Below are 21,382 nucleotides of genomic sequence, written 5' to 3'. Positions count from 1 at the left end.
GTTTGTCACATTATTATTCGAGCTACTAACAATCAGAAATACTGGTAAATGGTCACTTATGTCGGTTTCCATAACACCGGCAGAATGATTCATTAAGACATTTGTTAGAATGTTGTCAATTAAAGTAGCTCTATTTATAGTTATTCTTGTTGGTTTAGTTATTGTTGGGAAAAATGATTGAGAAACTAGAGTATCAACAAATGTTTGCACAGCATTATCCCCTTCACTGTCCAGAAGGTTAATATTAAGGATAACATCACCAATAGCAAAGGTACACGCTTCAGCTTTGCCACCACGGATGGAGATGGACTTACATTTGACTGGCTTAAGCGTGAGCCCCATAGACTGAGTGATATCATGGATTTCGTTCATGATTTTTTGATGTCTTCTTTTGTCAAACGTAATTGGACAGAAATCATCGGCAAATGGAAGGGTTATGTAACGACATCCCTCTAGATCATAACCATATTTTTTGTCTTAACAGGCCTAGAAGTTCGCTTGACTCCGCGAGAATCAAAATGGACTCTCGCTGAAGAATTTCTCCTAAATTTCGGGGAAGGATTCTCGCATATTTTTGGGGAGAATTTCTGTTTTATTGCATATATTTTTACATGAATATTTGCTACATGAAGTGTTTTGAAAATAAAGTAATTATGAGAAGACATAACAGGGGTTTCTCTTAACTTTTTGTTTCAATCGCGTGTATTAAATACACCAAATTTTGTAACGTGTAAAAAAAGAAATAAAAAAAAAAAAAAAAAAAAAATTGTGTAATAGGTGAAGTCCTTAGAATTGCGTTTTTGGACGATTTTCTCTCTTAATTCATGCCCTAAATCATCCGTTTTCCATCAAAAATAATTCTATGAATTCGAGAGTTGAGGATCGGTTGTTTTGAACATGTCTTGAACTCCGTTTGCAACGAAATCTTTGAGAATCAACGATCGGTCACTGAGAAATAATTCAATGAACTTTGCCCCGCAATAACGCCTTCTGTCGGCAAAAGTTGTTCGTGTTATTAGAATTTCTCCAAGGCTGTGCATTGTGCACAATCTGCAGGCGTAATGCACAGTGTGCAGCATTTCTTTACTCCGTTGGTGAACGTGTACTGCACTGAATTCTAGTCAAGAATATCGTGAATATGGAACTACCAACTGCCGTCAACGGCCAATCACAGCGTGCAGATCAGAATGTTGGTTAGACTGAACTTTGGTCGACCGTGTGTGTGTGTGTAGCGATGGGATACTCGGCACCATGTAGTTTGTGCATCGTGTTTTTCCACGTGTATAAAAGCAGATTAATTCCGTGAGCTTACTATCCAGGGAGACTATTGGTCCAAAACGGGATCTTTTGCGCTATCAACCAATCCGCGGACAGGATAAAACAAAATATACTGGGGTTCGTTTTTGGGCTGGAACCAATAACTGTTCCGGTCCTTGGCTTGTGTTTACCAACGACTTAAATTCAACCGAACTACATCGTGTATTACAGGCAGGGAGTGCGTGGTGTGTGACGAACAATAACGGCCGTTTAGGAGTAAGGATCAGACGATGACTCGACTCGACAGCGACGTGAATGTTTTTAAAAACTAACTTTATGTCGGTTAAACGGAACTAAAAAAATTCATGTTGACCGAAATGTAAAGCCGAGAAAGTGATTTTCCCCTTCGAAATGCTGGCAATTTCACGCGAATCTACTCAGATTCGCGGCGTATTCGCCGGGCGCAAATCTTCGCGCGAATCGATTCGCGGATTCGCGTCGGATTTCTAGGCCTGCTTAAGGTGTTGCACAATTGGATTAAAGACCGTCAAGAAGATGATTGGGGACAGAGGATCGCCTTGAAAAACTCCTCGTTTGGGAAGGGATCTGACACCCACCCTGGTCCGCGTACTTGACCATTTAATCTAGAATACAGAGTCTTAACATATTTACAAATAGAGGCAGGAATACCATTTCTCTCAAGTGTGTGGTTGATAAGGTTATGCTCTGAGCCGAATGCGTCAGCCAAGTCGAAAAAAGTCACATGTATTGTCTTTTTCTTATTTCTTGCACTTGCAATGAGTTCATTCATGACGAACGAGTGCTCTATGCACCCATTGATGCCCTTTAGGAATGCTTTTTGTGCACTAGAGTCAAGCAAGTCGTACGTAACATATACGATGAGATCCTTTCTGACAAGATTTGGTCGAAAAGTTTCCCCACACATGACGTCAGTGCAATCATCCGGAAGTTTTGAGGATCGGTTGTATCACCTGCCTTGTAGATTAGAGTAACAAAACTGTTTGACCAGCTCTGAGGGGGGTCCCCAGTGTTTAAGAGTTTTGTGAAAATTGTCGCTAAGATGTGATGGGTAGCTGGAAGCGTGCGAAGGATGCCATACATGATGCCGTCTGGGCCAGGCGCAGAAGTAGCACTTTTTTTTACTCAGAGTAGCTTTGACATCCTTTGGACGAACCGGATCGAGGTTAAATGGATGAACAGAAAAGTCCTCGTCGTGTATTGGTAGATAGGGGAACCAATTAAGTGCCTGTAGATCAACGGGGTGTGGATTTCCATACTTGAAGGGGAAGTACGTGTTAGTGTGCAGATCAGTAAACGTTGGTACCACTGGTTTCTTATCCAGAGTCCCATCCACACACTTTTTAGCAAATTTCCAAAAGTTTTTCCGGTATTAGGTTTCGTGAAGTCTGGAAGTGCTTTGTTTACGTTTACTTGTTTCAATTATTTTGAGGAAGTTGTGCGTTTTAACAGCCTGGTTAAATGCCTTTCTGTCTTCCTTTGAAGCGTTTTTTCCAAACGCCTTTTTTCGGAGAGCGTTCTTGGCAGATCTTGCTTTTTTCAGGGCACTTGAGTCGTGAGAGATGAAGTCGGCTCTTGAGTTTTCCTCTTTAACAAATTTCGGTTTAGAAACTAGAAACTCGGAAAGAATTGATGTAAACAATTCACCCGCTTGGGCTGGAGTAATGTCCCCGGAAGAGACTTTGAAATGCAGTGGACCGAGTAGTGCCTTCACCTCTTGGTTGTATTGTGTCCAAGCATTCGGTGTTAAGTTTGGTAGCTCAAACACAGTGCGACTTTCACATGGAACAATAGCTATCGACACAATAGTCATCCACATTTAGACTTGTGTAGATTTAACACTGCAGTGTTTTCCCGCTGTTTTCGAAAGTAGGTGGAACAGGAGGAACCTGTTGGAAATTGGTGATCATGAATTGACATTTAGACGGATTAAGCCTCATAAGATTATCATTGGACCATACATGTAGTTTAAGACAATCAAGTTCACTGTGCATTACATTAGTTTATTCAGTATCATTTTACTGAAATAAAGTCATATCATCAACATACATGTACCTTGTTATGTTTGGTACACTTGCTGAGACTTAGTGGAGGCATCATTTATCATGGCTAGGAAAGCTACGGGACTGATCTTTGTACCCAGCATTAGTGGTTTCCCAATTTAAGTATGTACTTCTGAACCTGACACACTATGAACGATTAGTGATAATTCATAATGATGGTAATAATCTCTTTACATGACATATAGCCGAATTGTGTCTGTGTGTGTGTTGTGCGTGCGTGCGTGTGTATTTGTATGTTATTGGATCTCCTCCCTGGAAACCGCATGAAACCTCGCCAAATTTACAGGAAAGAAAGGAGCTGGACACTCATCTATTTTTGAACAAAATCTGTTTAGAATTGACAGATTTATGAGCAAAAAACACCAACATTTGTGGGGTTTTGCGCGCCATTTTCACTGTTGCTATGGGCAGCGCGCGCACACAGTGCAAGCAAAGAACTGTTGCTATAGGCCACGCACGCATACAGTGCAAGCAAAGAACTGTTGCTATGGGTTGGGATCATGGAGAATGGAGGCAGGCATTAGAACATGTGGGACGGGGAGAGGAAGGGGCAGGGGGGGCGGGGGAACAGCACCTTATCTGTTGCTATGGGAGGGGATCACGGAGAACGGAGGCAGGCATTAGAGCACATGGGATGGGGAGAGGAAGGGGCAGGGGGATGGGGGAACGGCACCACATGCAGCTCCATTTTTCAGGATGCATCCGTCCTCAAGCAAATTATGACAAACTGAATGAAACTCACCTTAAAAGTTTACACATGGGGACATTCATTTTTATTTTATACCCCGCTGTGTAGCATCTATATAGCTTTGTTTCGAAATATTAAACGCGGCATCTACACCTCTTATGTTACCCCCCCCCCTTCCACAAACACACAACTTTCTTTGTAGTTCTGACAAACTGAATAAAACACGCCTTAAAAGTTTAGGCATTGGGACATTAATTTTTATTTTATACCACGCGGCCTCTTCACCTCTTTTGTTACCCCCCCCCCAACACACGACTTTCTTTGTAGTTCGGAAATGCCAGTAAGCAAATTCATGGTTTAAAACCAGATGAGTTTTAAATTTCTAAGGGTCTATAGTTTTGTTTTTTTTCAATGGAAACTGCTTTTTAAATTTGTATTATTATTATTACGCTAGCACTTTTCATGAGATGGGTTTTAAATTTCTGAAAGTCTTTGGCATATTGTCTTTTTCTATAAGTTTCAAACACTGACAATATTTCAATTAAAACTGTTTTATCATTACGCTTGCACGTTTAACCCTAATGCAAAAAATGAAAATCTGCGAAAGTGTCAAAATATTGTAATGTTGAAACTTCAAGAATAAGCCGATAAGCTAAAAACTTTAAGAAATTTAAAACCCATCTGAGCCCAATTTCATGGACCGCTCATGTGTACAGAGCAAGCATAGAACTGTTGCTACATGTATGAGACGAGATCATCGAGAACATAGGCATGTATTAGAGCACCTGGGACCTGGAGAGGAAGGGGCAGAGGGACGGGGAATGGCACCCTTTTTTCAGGAAACATGCATCCGTCCTCAAGCAAATTATGACAAACTGAATAAAACACGCCTAGATGACTAGGGAAGGTTAACCCTTTACAAGGTTGTATTACCATAATACTAGTTATTGCACATAACAAATAATTTTTGAATATATTTTTTTTTAAGTGACAGTTGACAGTAAAACTAACACTAACACTGATTTCTTGATGTGATCTGACGATGTCATCGCAACTGTACTGTCGTCACATGGTCATTGTGTAACGCATCACCCCCTTGCACTATACTCAGATCATCAACAGTGCACATTGTTATGCGTAGAAAGTGACAGTTGACAGTAAAACTAACTCTAACACTGATTTCTTGATGTGATCTGATGATGTCATTGCAACTTTACTGTCGTCACATGGTCATTGTGTAACGCATCACCCCCTTGCACTATACTCAGATCATCAACAGTGCAAATTGTTATGGGTATATCAGGTATTCAGTTGTGCTAACTGCCCAGTTTACCTGTCTAGCGCAGTCCCCGCAGTACAGAAATTGCACAAAACTAAAAACATTGCAAAAACGCATATACATGTAAGTGCGCGAATGGGGGATAATGAAAGGGACGGGAACAAAATTAATTTGACTGACCAATAATACAAAACGGGAAAAACAGAACAAGAAAATAATGATCAGGACGAAAAAAAATTAACAGGGCTGGGGAAATAATACGGGAAAGGAAAAAAGAAAAGAGACTTATCTATAAATGATACGGGACAGGAAAAAAATCAACTGAACGGGAAAAACATAAACGAAACAGAGTACAAACAGGGACAGGGTGATTGGTATTGTGACGTCACTCTTTGCTTAGCAATTAAGATTGATACAAAGTTGAGATCAATCTTAGTGCTTTGTGAAATCTAGCAGGGACTCTAACAGGACCCGCACGTAGCGGGGGTTTCCTGCTAGTAATAATAATAACCAGTTTTTAAATTGCGCTTTCACACCTGAAGGGCGTCTCAAAGCCATCCAACATTATTACCCCTGGTCAGTGGGCCTTAATTCATTCTTTGAACCATCTCAGCTCTGTGGGGAGAATACAATTTGTGCAACTCGGCTAAATCAGTCACAAGAACCAACTCTGCCCTCACAGGTACCCATTTACCCCTGGGTGGAGAGAAGCAATTATACAGGGTGTCTCAAAAAAAACCTATAAACTTTTGAAACGGTCGCCAAATAAAAAAATATATGATTCTGGGGGAATCCTACATAAACTCATATTGGTTGATCAATATATGATTCTGGGGGAAAAGGTTTATATGTATGGATAGCTTATGGACTCAATATCATATGACACCAAACAGTCTGAAAAAAATTAATGATTGGGTGAGCACTACTCAAAATTAATGATTGAGTGAGCACTACTCACTTTAGTAAAGACAGAAAAAGTATGGAAATTAGGCTGTTTAGGAATTAGCCTTCCATTTGTGAGAGGCAAGTCCTGTGGAGCTTACAAAATTCAGGTTGATAGGATCAATTCATGATCAATTGCCATCAGTTTGGGTTTGCTGAGTGAATTTTGGGGGTTTATTAAACCATTTTTAATGCATGAGTGAACAGGAATTGCACATTTTTTCTTGTAGCATTGCAACTTTCCCCGGTAAACTCAATGGTGTGTTCATTGGAGTCAGGATGGGGTAATGGTACAAACTGTTATTTTTTACATTTGTGACTTTGAATAAAAACATTCACCCCACATTTCAGTAATTGTAAGATAAGTCGAACATCTCATTGATTTACTTAATAACCAGATGGGGATTACATGTAAGTAAACTGATTGTTCAAATACGGTTTGTTGAAAAAAATGTTGGCTTCTTATTCTTAAGGACACCTTGGATTGAATTTTGTAAGCTACAAAGGACTTACCTCTCACAAAGAAACTCTGGTTCTCGACATGACGTCACGTTTATGCGAATGAAGGCTCCCTTTTAGGGGCGGGGTGGGTTCCCCTAATCTCTTGAAAACCATTTGTAAAATACTTGCGCATTTAATAAAAAATATAAAACAATATTTCAGGTTTAAAAAGTCATGTTTAGTCGTTTAAATGAATAAAAAACACTGCAGCCACCCTTTAATGTAAATCTGTGGATATTGTGTTTTGTGTTACCTATAGTACCCAAATCCTTTAAATCACAAATCCATGAAAATGTTTGTTTTTTGGAAAAAGTATTATTAAGCGCACAAATTAGGGGATGAGATATTTCAACAAGGCAATTCTGCTATTTGTACTTCCCTGATTTTTATGCCCTGCAGTTGGTGAAGCTACTGGGCTAGATTTGTGTTTGTAAACGCAACTTTTCTTGTTTTTTTCTTTTTTCACGGCGGGCGAGTGGCTACATGTACATGTATGTCTTACAAGTTCATTTGCAAGCGCCGCAATTGGCAAACTTTTTTTCTTCCATTTATAACACGTGGGAGGATTAATAAAACAAATAGGCCCTTCACGAATAACAAGACATTATGTAAATTTAATGTTTATTTGAGTAAAGTGAAACAAATTATGATGACTGGATTATTACAAGTAAAAGATTGTAAAAATGTAATGTGTATAGTCTCATTTTGCAAACCTACAGTACTTGTACTTAATTCTTGAAAAAAAATCTGTGAGGATAAAATCCCAGAAAATTGCAAAAATCCTGGATTCTCACAAAATTCTTTGGCAAGAATCCATTTTGATTCTCGCGGAGTCTTATGAACTTTCAGGCCTGACATGACATGACGAAATTTATTTCCTCAAAAATTTAAGCCAGCCTTTTAAAATGGATTTAACGGCAAAAAGCTAACAAGTTTTGCCAAATCCCCAATAAAGCATACATGCAATAAATTGCAAATCCCAAAAACATAAACCTAAGTCTGGTAAAATGTTCCACCTTTTCAAAATTGTTTCCACAACCATCACTTCAAGTGTACCCACATCAGGTGCCCTTGAAACAGGTTGGGTATTTACATGACTTACATGAACTATCAGACAATAAGCCAGAAAATTGGGTCGTATGAATAAAAACTATTTTTGGGGTTGAACAAAGAATTGAGTAGAGTGGGATTCGAACCAACAACCTCTGGATTAACGTGCCGGCGCTCTCCAACTGGGCTATCTAGCCCTATATTGGCGGTGTCCCTGTTTTATCAATATCTTTGTTCAACAACCTGGGAAGCGGCAACCAGGGGATCTTAATTTTGGTTGCAAATTTAACATCTATTATATCGTTGCGGTACCCGCTGCCAAAACATAGGATTCGAACTGCCTCTAGCTACCAGGCAACCTCAGTAGTCTAGTTGGTAAGACACTGCTCTAGAATTGCAAGGGTTGTGGGTTCGAATCCCACCCGAGTAACATGCCAGTGATATTTTTTCACAGGACTCGGGAAAGTACTGAGTATACAGTGCTAACACACATCGGTGTATGGGTAAAAACCAAAATTAATATTCTTTATCCCCGATGCAAATTTAACATCTATTAAACCAGGGGATCACTTAAGGGGATGCGACTTTTTGTTTCAGATATCAATATAAACCACAAGGGAAACTGACTGGGTAAATTTTGAAACTATTTTTGGGGTTGAACAAAGAATTGACTAGAGTGGGATTCGACCCAACGACCTCCGGATTAACGTGCCGGCGCTCTACCAACTGAGCTATCTAGCCCACCCCCATTTAACAGACACATAGAAATCAGCCATGGGATTTTTATTCTGACATTTTGATGAAGACGACTCATCTGGACCCCAAGAATCAAAAGTTTTTTTTTTAAGCTTCTGAAATTTCATACCAAAGTTAAAGTGGAGCAGGATAGTGCTATACAGAGAAGATGAGAGCTAAATATGAGAATAGCTATTTAATTTAAACTTAAAAGTTTTAATAATAATTCTGAACAATATTCTATTGATGAAATGCATTTAATTATTTAAAGGCAGTGGACACTATTGGTAATTACTCAAAATAATCATTAGCATAGAACCTGTCTTGGTGACGAGTAATGGGGAGAGGTTGATGGTCTAAAACATCATGAGAAACGGCTCCCTCTGAAGTGCCATAGTTTTCGAGAAAGAAGTAATTTTCCACGAATTTGATTTCGAGACCTCAGATTTAGAACTTGAGGTATCGAAATCAACCATCTAAATGCACACAACTTCGTGTGACAGGGGTGTTTTTTTCTTTCATTATTATCTCGCAAGTTCGATGACCGATTGAGCTCAAATTTTCACAGGTTTGTTGATTTTTTACGCATATGTTGAGATACACCAACTGAGAAGGCTAGTCTTTGACAATTACCAATAGTGTTTTATACACTGCCTTTAAACAAATACTTCCTCTGATTTTATTAACAATAAGACTTAATATTAGAGGCATTCATTTCTGAGAAAACAAATGCTTTATATCTTTAAAAAAGCCTGCTTCATGATACAAAACGGATTTATACAAACGGATTTATACAAACGATTTTATTTTATCATCAGCATACATATAAACAAGTTTGTTTAAAAGCCGTGTGAGTTTTTGTGTATTTTGTGCATTGTTTCTCGATTAAAACACTGCATGTGTCTAATTAGTATTTCAGTGACGTCTTATACATTTATCCTTTGAGGAATATAATAAACACTGATATTTTTTTCAGACAAGCCTTATACTTCCGTGTCCAAGGTAGCTCCAGAGCTACCTGGAAAAATGACCAGTACTAACTAGCATTGTGTAGTATTTTCTCCATTTTATTCATATGGAAGTAAATAGGTGCTAAACAGAAAAGAATTTACTTTTCATTAAAAGTAGATACTTTTAGCATTTTACTAAATGCCTTCCAGTAAAAGCTTTTACTTCCTTTTATTCATACTAACAGGAAACCCGTACTACGCGAGGGTCCCGCTAGTTTTCCGCGCTGTTTCAATTTCACAAAGCACTTAGATTGATCTTAACTTTGTATCAATCTTAACTGCTAAGCAAAGAGTGGCGTCACAATACCATTTACCTTGTCCTTGTCTGTTCTCCGTTTCGTTTATTTGTTTCCCGTTCAGTTTATTTTTTTCCTGTCCCGTATCATAGTCCCTTTTCTGTTTTCATTTTCCGTATTGATTCCCAGCTGGCCTGTTAATTTCTGACCCCTGATCATTATTTTCTCACCCCTGATCATTATTTTCTCGTCCTGTTTTTCCTGTTTTGCACTGCTTGTCAGTTGAATAAACTTTTTTACCGTCCCGTTCATTATCCCCCGTTCGCGCACTTGTTCGCGTTTTTGCAATGTTTTTTGTTTTGTACAAATTCCTGTACTTCAGGTTCCGCTAGACAGGTAAACTGGGCAGTTAGCACACCTGAATAACTGCTTTGCATAACAATGTGATTATAGTGCTTGAAGACGTGATAGGTGCTGTTCCCCCCTCCCCTGCCTCTTCCGTTCCCCGTCCCCCTGCCCCTTTCCCCTCTCCCTGTCCCACGTGCTTTAAAGCCTGCCTCCGTTCTTCATGATCCTGTCCCATACGCCTCTCTTAATATTTATGCAAGACCCTTTAAAGCCATTGGACCCTTTCGGTAAACAGTATTGTCCAAGGCCCACACTTTGTGTATCACAACTTCTATATCAAATAACAAACCTGTGCAAATTTGGGCTTAATCGGTCATCGGAGTCGGGAGAAAATAACGGGAAAACCCACCCTTGTATATGAGCGTTTCGCCATGTCATGACATGTGTTTAAAATAAATCCGTAATTCTCGTTAACGACAATTGATATTGTTTTACTGTTTTCTTAAAAAGTAAAGCATTTCATGGAATAATATTTCAAGAGAAGTATTTCACCACTACCTTCTGTAAACCCTGTAAGTTATTTGTAAATCTGTGAACTTTTTTTTTTTTCTGTACCGAAAGGGTCCAATGGCTTTAACCCAAAATTTTCTAAAAGTAAAAATAAAATAGCATTTTATATTCCCCTTTACAGTTTGTGTTTAGATGTGTCCACCGTTCAAATGCATATCCCCCGATAGGAAAAACGTTTGCAAACAACCTCAATTCGTTGTCAACGGCCGGAGACCACCGACATTCTGTTCATGATATTAAAAAGAAGAATTACATATTTCATAATTTTTCCGATCAGCAAAACCTAACAAATGTCATAACTCATCGCAGGAAAGGAATTCTTTTTGCTTCAAATTCAGTAAAAAGTTCAAAGTCGACAGTTTCTAATGTAGCCCTGTGGGAATGCAATGAGGCTAATATCGTCTGCTGCGCAAGTGTTGAAGTTGTTTGTTTCTACTTTACCACTCCAATAATTATAAATGGAAAACAACTTGATACCAGCGACGGCAGTAAAAGGCGGTAACACACATGGGGTACAAAGAGCTCACTGTGGTCGGAATGTGTACAGGCCTCCATAGTGTTTCCACTGGAGCTGGGTGCAGCGCTAATTGGATTAATTTGAGCTTCGGGGATTAAGACTGGAGTTGTAACTCCTTCTGTTCCTTGCTTTTGATTAGAGCTAGCTGTGTTTTTAATTTGTTAATGTACTTGTTCCTGTATTTGGTTTGCGGTAACACCACCTCCATGCACCATCTGTGTATCTACTTGTTGGGTTGATTATGTTTTTTTGAGAACTTGTCTTGCTGTATTTTCTACTATCCACAGAGTGCGTTCTTAATTGGTCTCTGTTTTTTCTGAATTTTGTTATTTATTAGACTGTAGCGTGTGGAGATAATTACACAGTGGCTGGCACAATGGACAATGCTCTATATATGTGGGGAAGAGGATGTTGTCCAACAACACAGCCAAGTGAAGAATTGTCTAAAGACTTAACAAAGTGTGATCAGGACCAAGTTTCTAAGTCAGGCTCTTTACAACTTTCTGATAGTGTGCTAAATGAGGAAGTTGCATGTGTTCCAGCCATGGATGAGGGTAAGTACATTATAAATAACTTTAAAAACAAACAATTCGAATGAAGCAAAAAACAGGTTTGTCTGATTATAATTTGGGGCAGGGGGTGGTAAGTGGAGATACAAATCACCGACGATAACCTCCCATCAGATGAATCTAAGTGCTTTGTGAAATTGTACACTTGCCTGTTTTTTTTCCGTTTCTCATTAATTTGTCGATCCCATCCATATTTTCCAGTTTCGCAAAGGGCCCACTAGTCAGGGTGGTTCTTTCCCAGTCCCACTTACATAAACCCTGTTTTTTTTTTCACATTCAGTGTACTACTTTCCTATCCTGTATCAATTATAAGTCCTTTTTTTCTTTTCCCATATGATTTTGTTAGTTTTTGTTGCTGTTCCCCCGTCTCCTGTCCCACCCTGTGCCCCTTCCCTCTCCCTGTTCCATATCTAACCCACGCTTCCGAGTCCCTTTGTCCCCACGACCCTGTGCATCGGCATTGTTCTTTGCTTGCCATGTCCATAACTCATGTTTTCATGTTTTCTAGTTTCGCTAGTGTCTTTCCCCATATCGGGCATTCCGCTACAAATCATTGCGTATAGAATTCTGCAAATATAGTGGTGGAAGGGGGGTCACCGTCAGGGTTTAGTGGAGGGACACTTGGAGTCACGAAGAACCTTTTGGTGCTTTGTGAAATCGTACACTTGCCCCTCTTTTTTCTTGTTTCTTTTTATTTGTTGGTCCCAACTATTTTACCTTTACCTTTACCTATCCCGTAGTCTTCTGACTGTGGGGGCACCCCTTGAAGATTTGTCAGTTAGTTTCCTCCATCCTTTTCGATCTTCAGACTTTCTCAGGGAGTCATTCAGTGTCAGACCCGTCCACTCCATGATGTTGTCCTCCCACCTTTTCCTCTGCCTGCCTCTCTTTCTACCTCCTGGCACAGTGCCTTGGAGGATAGTCTTAGCATGTCCCGATTATCGTGAAATGTGCCCATACCACTTTAGTTTACGCTTTTTCACAGTGGTCAGGAGATCTTCGTAGGGTCCAATGACTTGCCTGATTCTGGTCCGTACCTCCTCATTGGTGATATGATCTTTGTAGCAAATGCAAGGAATCTTCCTGTAGCATCTCATTTCTGTGGCCTGATGTTCCTGTCATTCCAGATGGGCTTCAGTTTAGTCAGCGCTGCTGTTGTCTGCGCTATCCTGGAGCATATTTCTGGTTTAGACCCTTGATCACTAACAACAGCTCCCAGGTACTTAAAAGATTTGACAGTGTCAAGCTTCCTGCTGTTGACTGTGATGTCAGTGGTGATATCATTGATACTGTTGGTCATGAGCACTGATTTCCATGCCATAGGATGAGGATGTTTTGTCAAGGCTTTCCACTAGTTTGGCAAGCTCCTGTTCTTCTCTAGCTAGGCCATCGATACCATCGGCGAAGCGCAAGTTGGTGATGGTCCTGCCACCAATGCTGACTGTACCGTGATGGTCTTCAAGTGCGTCCGTCATGATTCCCTCCAGAAAGATGTTGAAGAGCGTGGGGGAGAGCAGACAACCTTGCCTGACTCCAACTGTCGTCCTGAACCAGTCCCCTGTGCTGCCGTTGAAGGATACTGCACTGGTGGCCTTGTCATAGAGGTGCTCTATTACCTTGATCAAATTGGCATTGATGTTGTACAACTTCATGGTTGTCCATAATGCTGCATGCCACATTCTGTCAAATGCTTTTTTGAAATCCACAAATACATGGTATGTTTTGTAGTTTCGCGCGGGTCCCCCTAATGGTTCATTCCAAGTCCCGTTTATAACACTGTTTTGTTTATTTTTTTCCGTTCAGTTTAATATTTGCCTGTCCTGTATCGTTTTCAAGTCCCTTTTCTTTTTTTTCCTTTCCTTATTATATCCCCAGCTTCGTTCATTTTTTTCCCGTCATTTATTTTGCCGTTCCCAGTGTGTACCCCTTCCCTCTCCCATCCCATATCTACTCCGTGCCTTCCCATAACTCATGTTGTCTAGTTTTGTGCAGGTCTGGCGCTACTGGTTCTTTTCCAGTCTCGTTTATACCCGTATAATTTATTTCGTTCCTTAATTTTTTTGCTTTCCCCCCGTCCCCTTCCCACAGACGTACTACACTGTTGACACCTTCCCTCTCCCTGTCCCACTTGCTCTAATAACCCCCACCTACCTCCGTCGTGCCTCCGTTAATTTGCTGAGGTGATCCCGTGCATTGTTTTTTGCTTCCACTTTACGCGCAAAGTTACTGGATGCTCGCGCTATGACTTTGACATCACAAAGGGCCCCTGACGGGTATATGAAACAATGCAGATCCCTTACAACCCAAGGGTATCCCCCAATCCCGAAGTTACTACGGTACACATTTGCGCTTTGACTGTGATGTAGGGTGCGGACAATTCAGTAGTCAGTAGGGTGCGGGCACCACTTGACGTGAATACAACATGGTGGCGCCCATACAACTTAGGCATCATAATATTATAGATGAATTGATTGTGAAAAGTCACTATCAAAGTCATTTGAGTGATTTGCATTTTTGGTGTTCAGAACCTGGAGTTTGAAAGAGAAAAGTTGCGTAAACATGTCTTATTTCGAATTATAACACACCTCTTGCTCGTTCTTTATTCTGGTTGGCTGAAACACGGTCACGTGGGATGAACTAATATAGGCTAGTGATCGCGCGCGCATGTTTTGCGGGAATAGTACTAGAGCGGGCAATATTCTTTGAATACAATGCCCGCTGTAACAGCGCCCTCTCTTGACTTGAACCGTGAACAAGAACCGTGTTCTTATTTGACATATTTAAGACCGAGCTGTGTTATAAAACACATATTGATTGACATAATTCGGTATTGTGTATTTCTCCTTCACTAACTTTTACCAGTGCTGATGGCTTTTCAAAGGACAGCAGTGAACACCATTATTATCATCTGGACAATGTAGAGGACCTGGGGCCGTATTCACGAAACTACTTAAGTCACAAAATAATAAGCACCCCACTTAAATTCCCAACTTAGACGAATCTAACCGACTAAGTGGTATTCACAAAGCGTTTGCGCTAAGTGCCCCGCTTACTTTTGCGTCTCAAATCTAAGTGTGGTCCGAACTGACTTAAGCGGTGCACTAGTGTGTCATGGGCGCTTTTGTTGCGTGTCGCGCACCGCCGAAATTTTAACGATCAAATTCATTGTAGAGAGAGAGTGTTTCGTGAAAGGAGTAATCCAATAGTAGAATTCACTGACGGGAACTTTACTCACGTTATAGGTTGGATAGAAACGGTTTTTTATTTTTTATTAAGCTAATAAGAGAGAAAATCGACCCACCGACTGAACGATCCTGCGCTATACCTGTGTAAATCAATGCAATTGCACTACAGTTTTATGCATGTGGAACATTCCAATGCAGCATTGGAGAGATACGATTAAGATTTCACAATCATCCGTGTCAAGAATCATCAATATTGTTTCAGCAAGCTCATGTCGAAGGGTTGCTGATAATATAAGATGGCCAAGGAGTAATATACAGCACATAGGTTAGTGTTTTACTTTTTCTAAATAAGGGGGAATCATTCAACCCGAAAAAATTTATTTATGGTATTTATTACACTGTCATGATACGCCATATAAATACATTTTAGTGGAGAAAACCAATTAAACGCCTTGACCGTCGACTTAGTTATTTTGAAAGGGTCAATCGAGTATACAAACATGTTTTTTTAGATTCTCAATGTCAGGTTTCTATTCACCTCTAACACAAACCTTGTCCATAAAATTAACAGTTTTAGAGATAGTTGACCTTAAAGATTGATATTCAACTCACATGTCAGGACATTTGCTTGATCTAGTCATCACAAGAGTGAGATCACAACTTGTCAAGAAAATTCAAGTGGACAAAGCACTCACATCTTGGCTTTGTAAAGTGATTTCGGGCCTCATTCATAGTGATCAAAATGGCTTTGGGAAAGTTAGATATTAAGGGAAACGGTTCGAACTATCTCAGATATGGTGGAATTTACCAAAAAATACTAACATTGGAGCATTCTGCTTTGAAAGGCTTTTGAAAGTCTGGAATGAATTTTGGCCTGCAGTTTATAAGTGATGTTAAAGCTCTTAACTCCAATATTAGCAGTTGTGTTATGAATAATGGCTTAAGTTCGGGGTACTTTTCCCTTGGTAGAGGAGTGAGACAAGGAGACCCACTCAGCCCATACTTTTTTATTTTAGCTTTAGACATGTTAGAGGTTCCTTCCTGCACCATTAGGGAAGATGCAAATATTAAGGGAGTTTCTGTTCATGGTAGGGAAATTAAAACTATTCAGTATGCTGATGATACTAGTTGTGTTTTGGATGAACAATCCACTAAAAACCTGTTCAAGCTTATCGATTCATTCACAAAAGTTTCTGGCCTTAAACTCAATGTAAACAAGTCTTAAGCATTGTGACTAGGTTCATGATCGCCACTGTAATTTAAAACCTTGTAATGTTGAATGGCAAACTCTGATTTCGAACCCCCTACTGGGTCAAATGGAGCTGGAGTCCCACTAGGCATCTGAGCCCAGCACTGCTAACTCCTATGGCAGCCTCTGCATCCAGGATCTACCTCAGACCATCCATCACACCACCAGACAGTCTAACCAATCAACCGCAGAGGTATACTGCGGGCAGGTCCAACTTGCGAACCAAACCGGACTATGATACGTGTAGTTACCGGTTATAAGCATAGGCCCATGGTGTTCACAGGATCAGCACCAGGGATTGTAGTCGACAGTGGGAGAAGTTGTTTAACGTCATAGTAAGCTACCGCCCGCTTAAGCCTGGCAGCCCCTGGTCAATAAGGTGCTACTTACACTAACACACTCCCAGTATAGGTGTACCTTGGAATCAAGTGTGCCTCAACAACCTGCAACCACAAAGTTTATTTTCGCGACCTGGAATGTACGGACTATGACCACAGGAATGTACCCCGACCTTGATTTAGATAATTTTAATTTTCAACCGAGGAAAACTGCTACCATCAACATGGAGGAACTCTTAAAGTGTTATGTTGACATCGCTGCCCTACAAGAGACAAGGCTCTCAGACACTGGAACCATCAATGAAGAGAATTACACCTTTTCCTGGTTTGGGAAACCAGCTGGAGAGCTACATACTCATGGTACTGGTTTTGCTGTCAGAAACTGCCACATAGGCAGCATCCAAACCCCAACAGCTGCAAATGAGAGACTATCTTCACTCAGACTGAACTCCAGACTGGGTGAGCTCCTTGTTATCTCTGCCTACGCTCCGACTATGAACTATGACGCGTCTGACAAGGACTTTTTCTACAATCAACTTGAAGATCTACTCCGAACTTCAGCTGAGACCACCCGAACCGTTTTACTTGGTGACATGAATGCACGAGTGGGCTCCGACTACAATAGCTGGCCCGACTGCATTGGCAAATTTGGAGTTGATAATATGAATGAAAACGGTCAATGACTGCTCGAGCTCTGCTAACACAATGTTTCCTGGAAAACCTCACCGAAAACAGACCTGGTGTCACCCACAATCTAAATCATGGCATCAGCTTGATTTCGTTTTGGTGAAACAGAGACACAAACAAGAAGTTTGAAACACCCGCACTTGTATCACATCGCAGACTGTGACACAGATCATAGCCTGCTCTGTAATGTCACTGCAGCCTAAGCCTTTCCATCGTCAAAAGAGACAATCTGCCAAAATCGACATACACAAACCTACACTGCCCCATCTAAATGAGACCTTCTGTGCTTCGCTGTTTTCTGCTGTGGATAGCCTACCCATTGCAAATGACCCTCATGTATACTGGAGCTCCCTCAGGAAGACCATTCATTAGGACAAAATCGTAATGAAATTGAAGTAGTAATTGAATAATATTTTTGATTTATTTTGCACGCCATACTAGCTTCTGAATATTCAATAAAATACCAACCAATGAAAGGTGTGAAAACATGATGTTGCTCCAATGTTGTGCGTGCATAAGCACTGTTAATGGCGGACTGTCTCTCGCAACATAAAACCAAAACTTTAAAAATTTCAACACATCATGAAGTGTCAGTGTTTTTGTTAAAAAATTGGATAGATGATTTGAAAAAAAATATATTTAGTTTTTGATTGTGAACAATTTTCCTGTTATCCTACTGAAACCAGAATATAAGTTATCACACAAGCGCGAGTGGAATACGAAAAAATGTAGCGCTTCTGCGTCCCATATCCAACGAGGTCGAAGCATAGATATAACTAGAATTATAATAAACTAGATCGGCCGCGCTTACATACGCTCCATTAACTGCATGCGTGTAGAACAAGTTTTGGTTCGCCATGGCAAAAGAGTTAAACAAAATGCTGACTGGTACAATGCCTCACTCCCTATCATCCAACCTGTACTGGAGGAAAAGAGAAAGGCGCTACTACGATTGAAAGCTCGGCCAACCAGACAGGCCCGCACTGCCCATCGTATTGCAAGAGCTAATGCCCAAAGAGTCATTCGCGATTATGCTCGTCAGTACTGGGATTCCATCTGCCTTGATACTCAAACTGCAAGGGACCACGGTGACACCAGAGGGATGTACCCAGGAATTAAGAGGGCTACAGGACCAACTACTCAGTCCAGTGGAGTACTCAAACAGAAGGATGGTAAAATCAAAGACAAATCCAACAAACTGAATCGCTGGATTGAGCACTACAGTGAACTCTACAAAGGGCAGCTCATCCGATACAATCGCCTCTCTCCCTAATGCACCACCAAAGATTGACTTAGATATTAAACCTGATCTAGAAGAGGTGACATCTGCCATCAAACGGATGCCATTTGGTAAGGCTGCTACATATACCATTTCTGCAGAACTTCTAAAAGTTGGCATTCAACCCCTAGCTGAGAAACTACATCACCTTGTTTCCCTTTGTTGGTCTACCAAAAGTGTACCTCAGGAGTTCAAGAATGCACAAATAACAACATTGTACAAGCGAAAAGGAGATCGAGGAGACTGTAATAATTACAGAGGTATCTCTCTACTGATTGTCATTGTGAAACTGCTAGCTCGGCTGATTTTTGCCCGTTTACAAGTTCTTGCAGAGGAGATCTACCCAGAAGCTCAATGCAGTTTTAGAGCAGGTCGATCAACAACAGACATTATATTCTCTCTGAGGCAACTGCAGGAAAAAGCTCTTGAACTGCACTTAGCTTTTGTGGATATAACAAAGGCATTTGATCTTGTCGATTGCCAATCGCTATGTGTTGTCCTTCAGAAGGCAGGTTGCCCACCATCTCTACTATCTTTGATAAGATCTTTTCATGAGGGGATGCAGGGTTGTGTCCAGTAGGATGGCGACCTATCTGACACATTTCCGATCAACAGAGGAGTCAAGCAGGGGTGTGTATACTTCTCCTTCATGTTTCAGAGGGCCTTCAACAATCTACCTGCCTCTACTGGAGTATCACTTCTTACAAGGGATGACGTTAATTTCTTCATTGTATCCCGCTTCAAAGCAAAAACCAGAGTGCAACCTTTCATCACTAGAGAACTACTTTATGCTAATGATGCAGCACTATGTGCAAACAGTACCAGACAACTTCAGGAGCTGCTTGATGGGTTCTCAAGGTCCTGTGCAGACTTTGGATTAACCATCGGCCTGAAGAAGACTGTGACCCTGTCCTCTGAGCTACTTGACAACCACCAGTTCACTGTCAATGACACTACACTGGACCGAGTTAACAGGTTCGGATACCTCGGCTCAGCAATTACCTCCAACTCTACTCTTGACCCGGAAATCTCTGTTCGGCTTGGAAAGGCTGCTTCAACATTTGGGCGCCTTTCTAAGCGTGTATGGAATAACCCACAACTTTCCATCTGCACCTAAGTTCGCATCAATGATGCCTGTATGCTTAGTGTACTGCTTTACGGTGCTGAAATCTGGCCGACATACAGAAGACAAGAAAGCAGACTAAGTGCATTCCACCGAAGATGTCTTTGTTCCATTCTGGGAGTCACCTGGATGGACAAACTACCAAATGAGGAACTGTTCAGGATTACCAAGTCTCAGTCACTGTCATCAAGGCTCAAGTTCATTCGTCTCCGCTGGGCTGGTCTTGTGACCCATATGGAATCACATCGCATCCCCCGCTCTGTACTTTTTGGAGTCCTCGAAAACGGAGACCGACCCATCGGACGTCCGAAACTACGCTTCATAGATGTCTTGAAGAGAGATTTGGTAGACTTCAACAACCCCACCAGGTCATGGCCTCAGTTGGCTAGCCACTGCTCCAGCTGGAGGTCTCTGCTGTATGATGGGATGAGACAGGACCACCAACAAACTGACAACAAGATGAGGAGAGGAAGATGTCATTGATGGATGCATCTAAACTTGACATTGTCGTCAGCGACAAACGTCTGCCAATACTAATGTTGAACGGCCAATTATTACAGTTAAAGCACTGGGTGTGTATTTCTCGTACGATGTCATAGCTGCAGAGAAAGTAAACTTTGAACATAGACTTATGCCCTTAAAATTATTCTTAATGTCACATTGTCACAATTTGTATACTTGGCATCCTGTATCCACATGCCATGTCAGGTAGTTAAGCAGATTTAATGCATTGTGTATGATTTTCTGTCGAATGGGGGCAAAGGTAAGGTTAAAGGAACACGTTGCCTTGGATCGGTCGAGTTGGTCTTTGAAAAGCGTTTGTAACCGTTTTTTATAAAATGCATATGGGTAGAAAGATGTTGTAAAAGTAGAATACAATGATCCACACAAACATGCCTCGAAATTGCACGGTTTTCCTTTTACCTTGTCGACTAACACGTCGGCCATTTATGGGGGTCAAAATTTTGACTCCCATAAATGGCCGACCGTGTTAGTTAGCACAGTAGAAGGAAAACCACGCAATTTCGAGGCATACTTGTGTGGATCATTGTATTTTACTTTTTAAACATCTTTCCAACCATATGCATTTTATAAAAAACGGTTACAAACGCTTTTGTTTTGACCAACTCGTCCGATCCAAGGCAACGTGTTCCTTTAAGAGATCTACAATTGTAGGCGATATTGAAGTAGGTGGCTTAAAAATGGTAGATGATGTTCAAAGCTTTACGTGTAAAAAGGACTCAGAGATATAACAACATTAATCAAGCAGCTTAGAAGTCAATGTTGAGTTATTTCATTGCTCCATATGTAACCCGGAAAAAGGGTACACTTAAATAAAATAAAAATAATAATAATAATAAAAATACTAACAATGGGACACTCGCTTGACAAATGTGAAAAACCAAGATTGGATAGGGCTCATACGCGAGGAGATGCAAAAAATAGGAACAGTGACTCCAAGTGCAGGTTTTTCAAACAAAAAATACAAAGTAGCTTTGTGAGTATATGTAAACCAATCAAAAACATTTAAACAACCTTCTTTTAATCTTAAACCTTAACTTTAACAAAGGAAACCAAGACCTAAACCACCTTAAAAAAAAATCCAAAACACAGACACAGTGCCAAAGAAAAGTTACAAATTTAAATCAAAATGGCTTTAGGAAACCTGTGTTAATAAAACAACAAGAAATACGTTTGATTAAAACACAGATCTTCT

At 40.6% G+C, this 21,382-nt stretch overlaps 1 protein-coding gene across 6 annotated transcripts in view; it reads left to right on the top strand.

Annotated features, from left to right (window-relative positions):
• Positions 1 to 21,382, top strand: part of LOC139936943 (uncharacterized) — a 212,923-nt gene that overhangs the window by 86,768 nt on the left and 104,773 nt on the right. For all 6 annotated transcript variants that reach the window (XR_011786037.1, XR_011786039.1, XR_011786038.1 and 3 more), the window contains exon 18: positions 11,573 to 11,789. Coding sequence is in view for 3 of the 6 variants with exons in the window: in XM_071931792.1 (XP_071787893.1) it covers positions 11,573 to 11,789 (217 nt within the window). In the remaining 3 variants the exon portion in view is untranslated. The remainder of the gene's footprint in view (positions 1 to 11,572; positions 11,790 to 21,382) is intronic.

The sequence above is a fragment of the Asterias amurensis genome, chromosome 5 (genome assembly GCF_032118995.1).
Source record: "Asterias amurensis chromosome 5, ASM3211899v1".
NCBI classification, from domain to species: Eukaryota; Metazoa; Echinodermata; class Asteroidea; order Forcipulatida; family Asteriidae; genus Asterias; species Asterias amurensis.
This window is presented reverse-complemented; position numbering and strand designations above follow the sequence as displayed.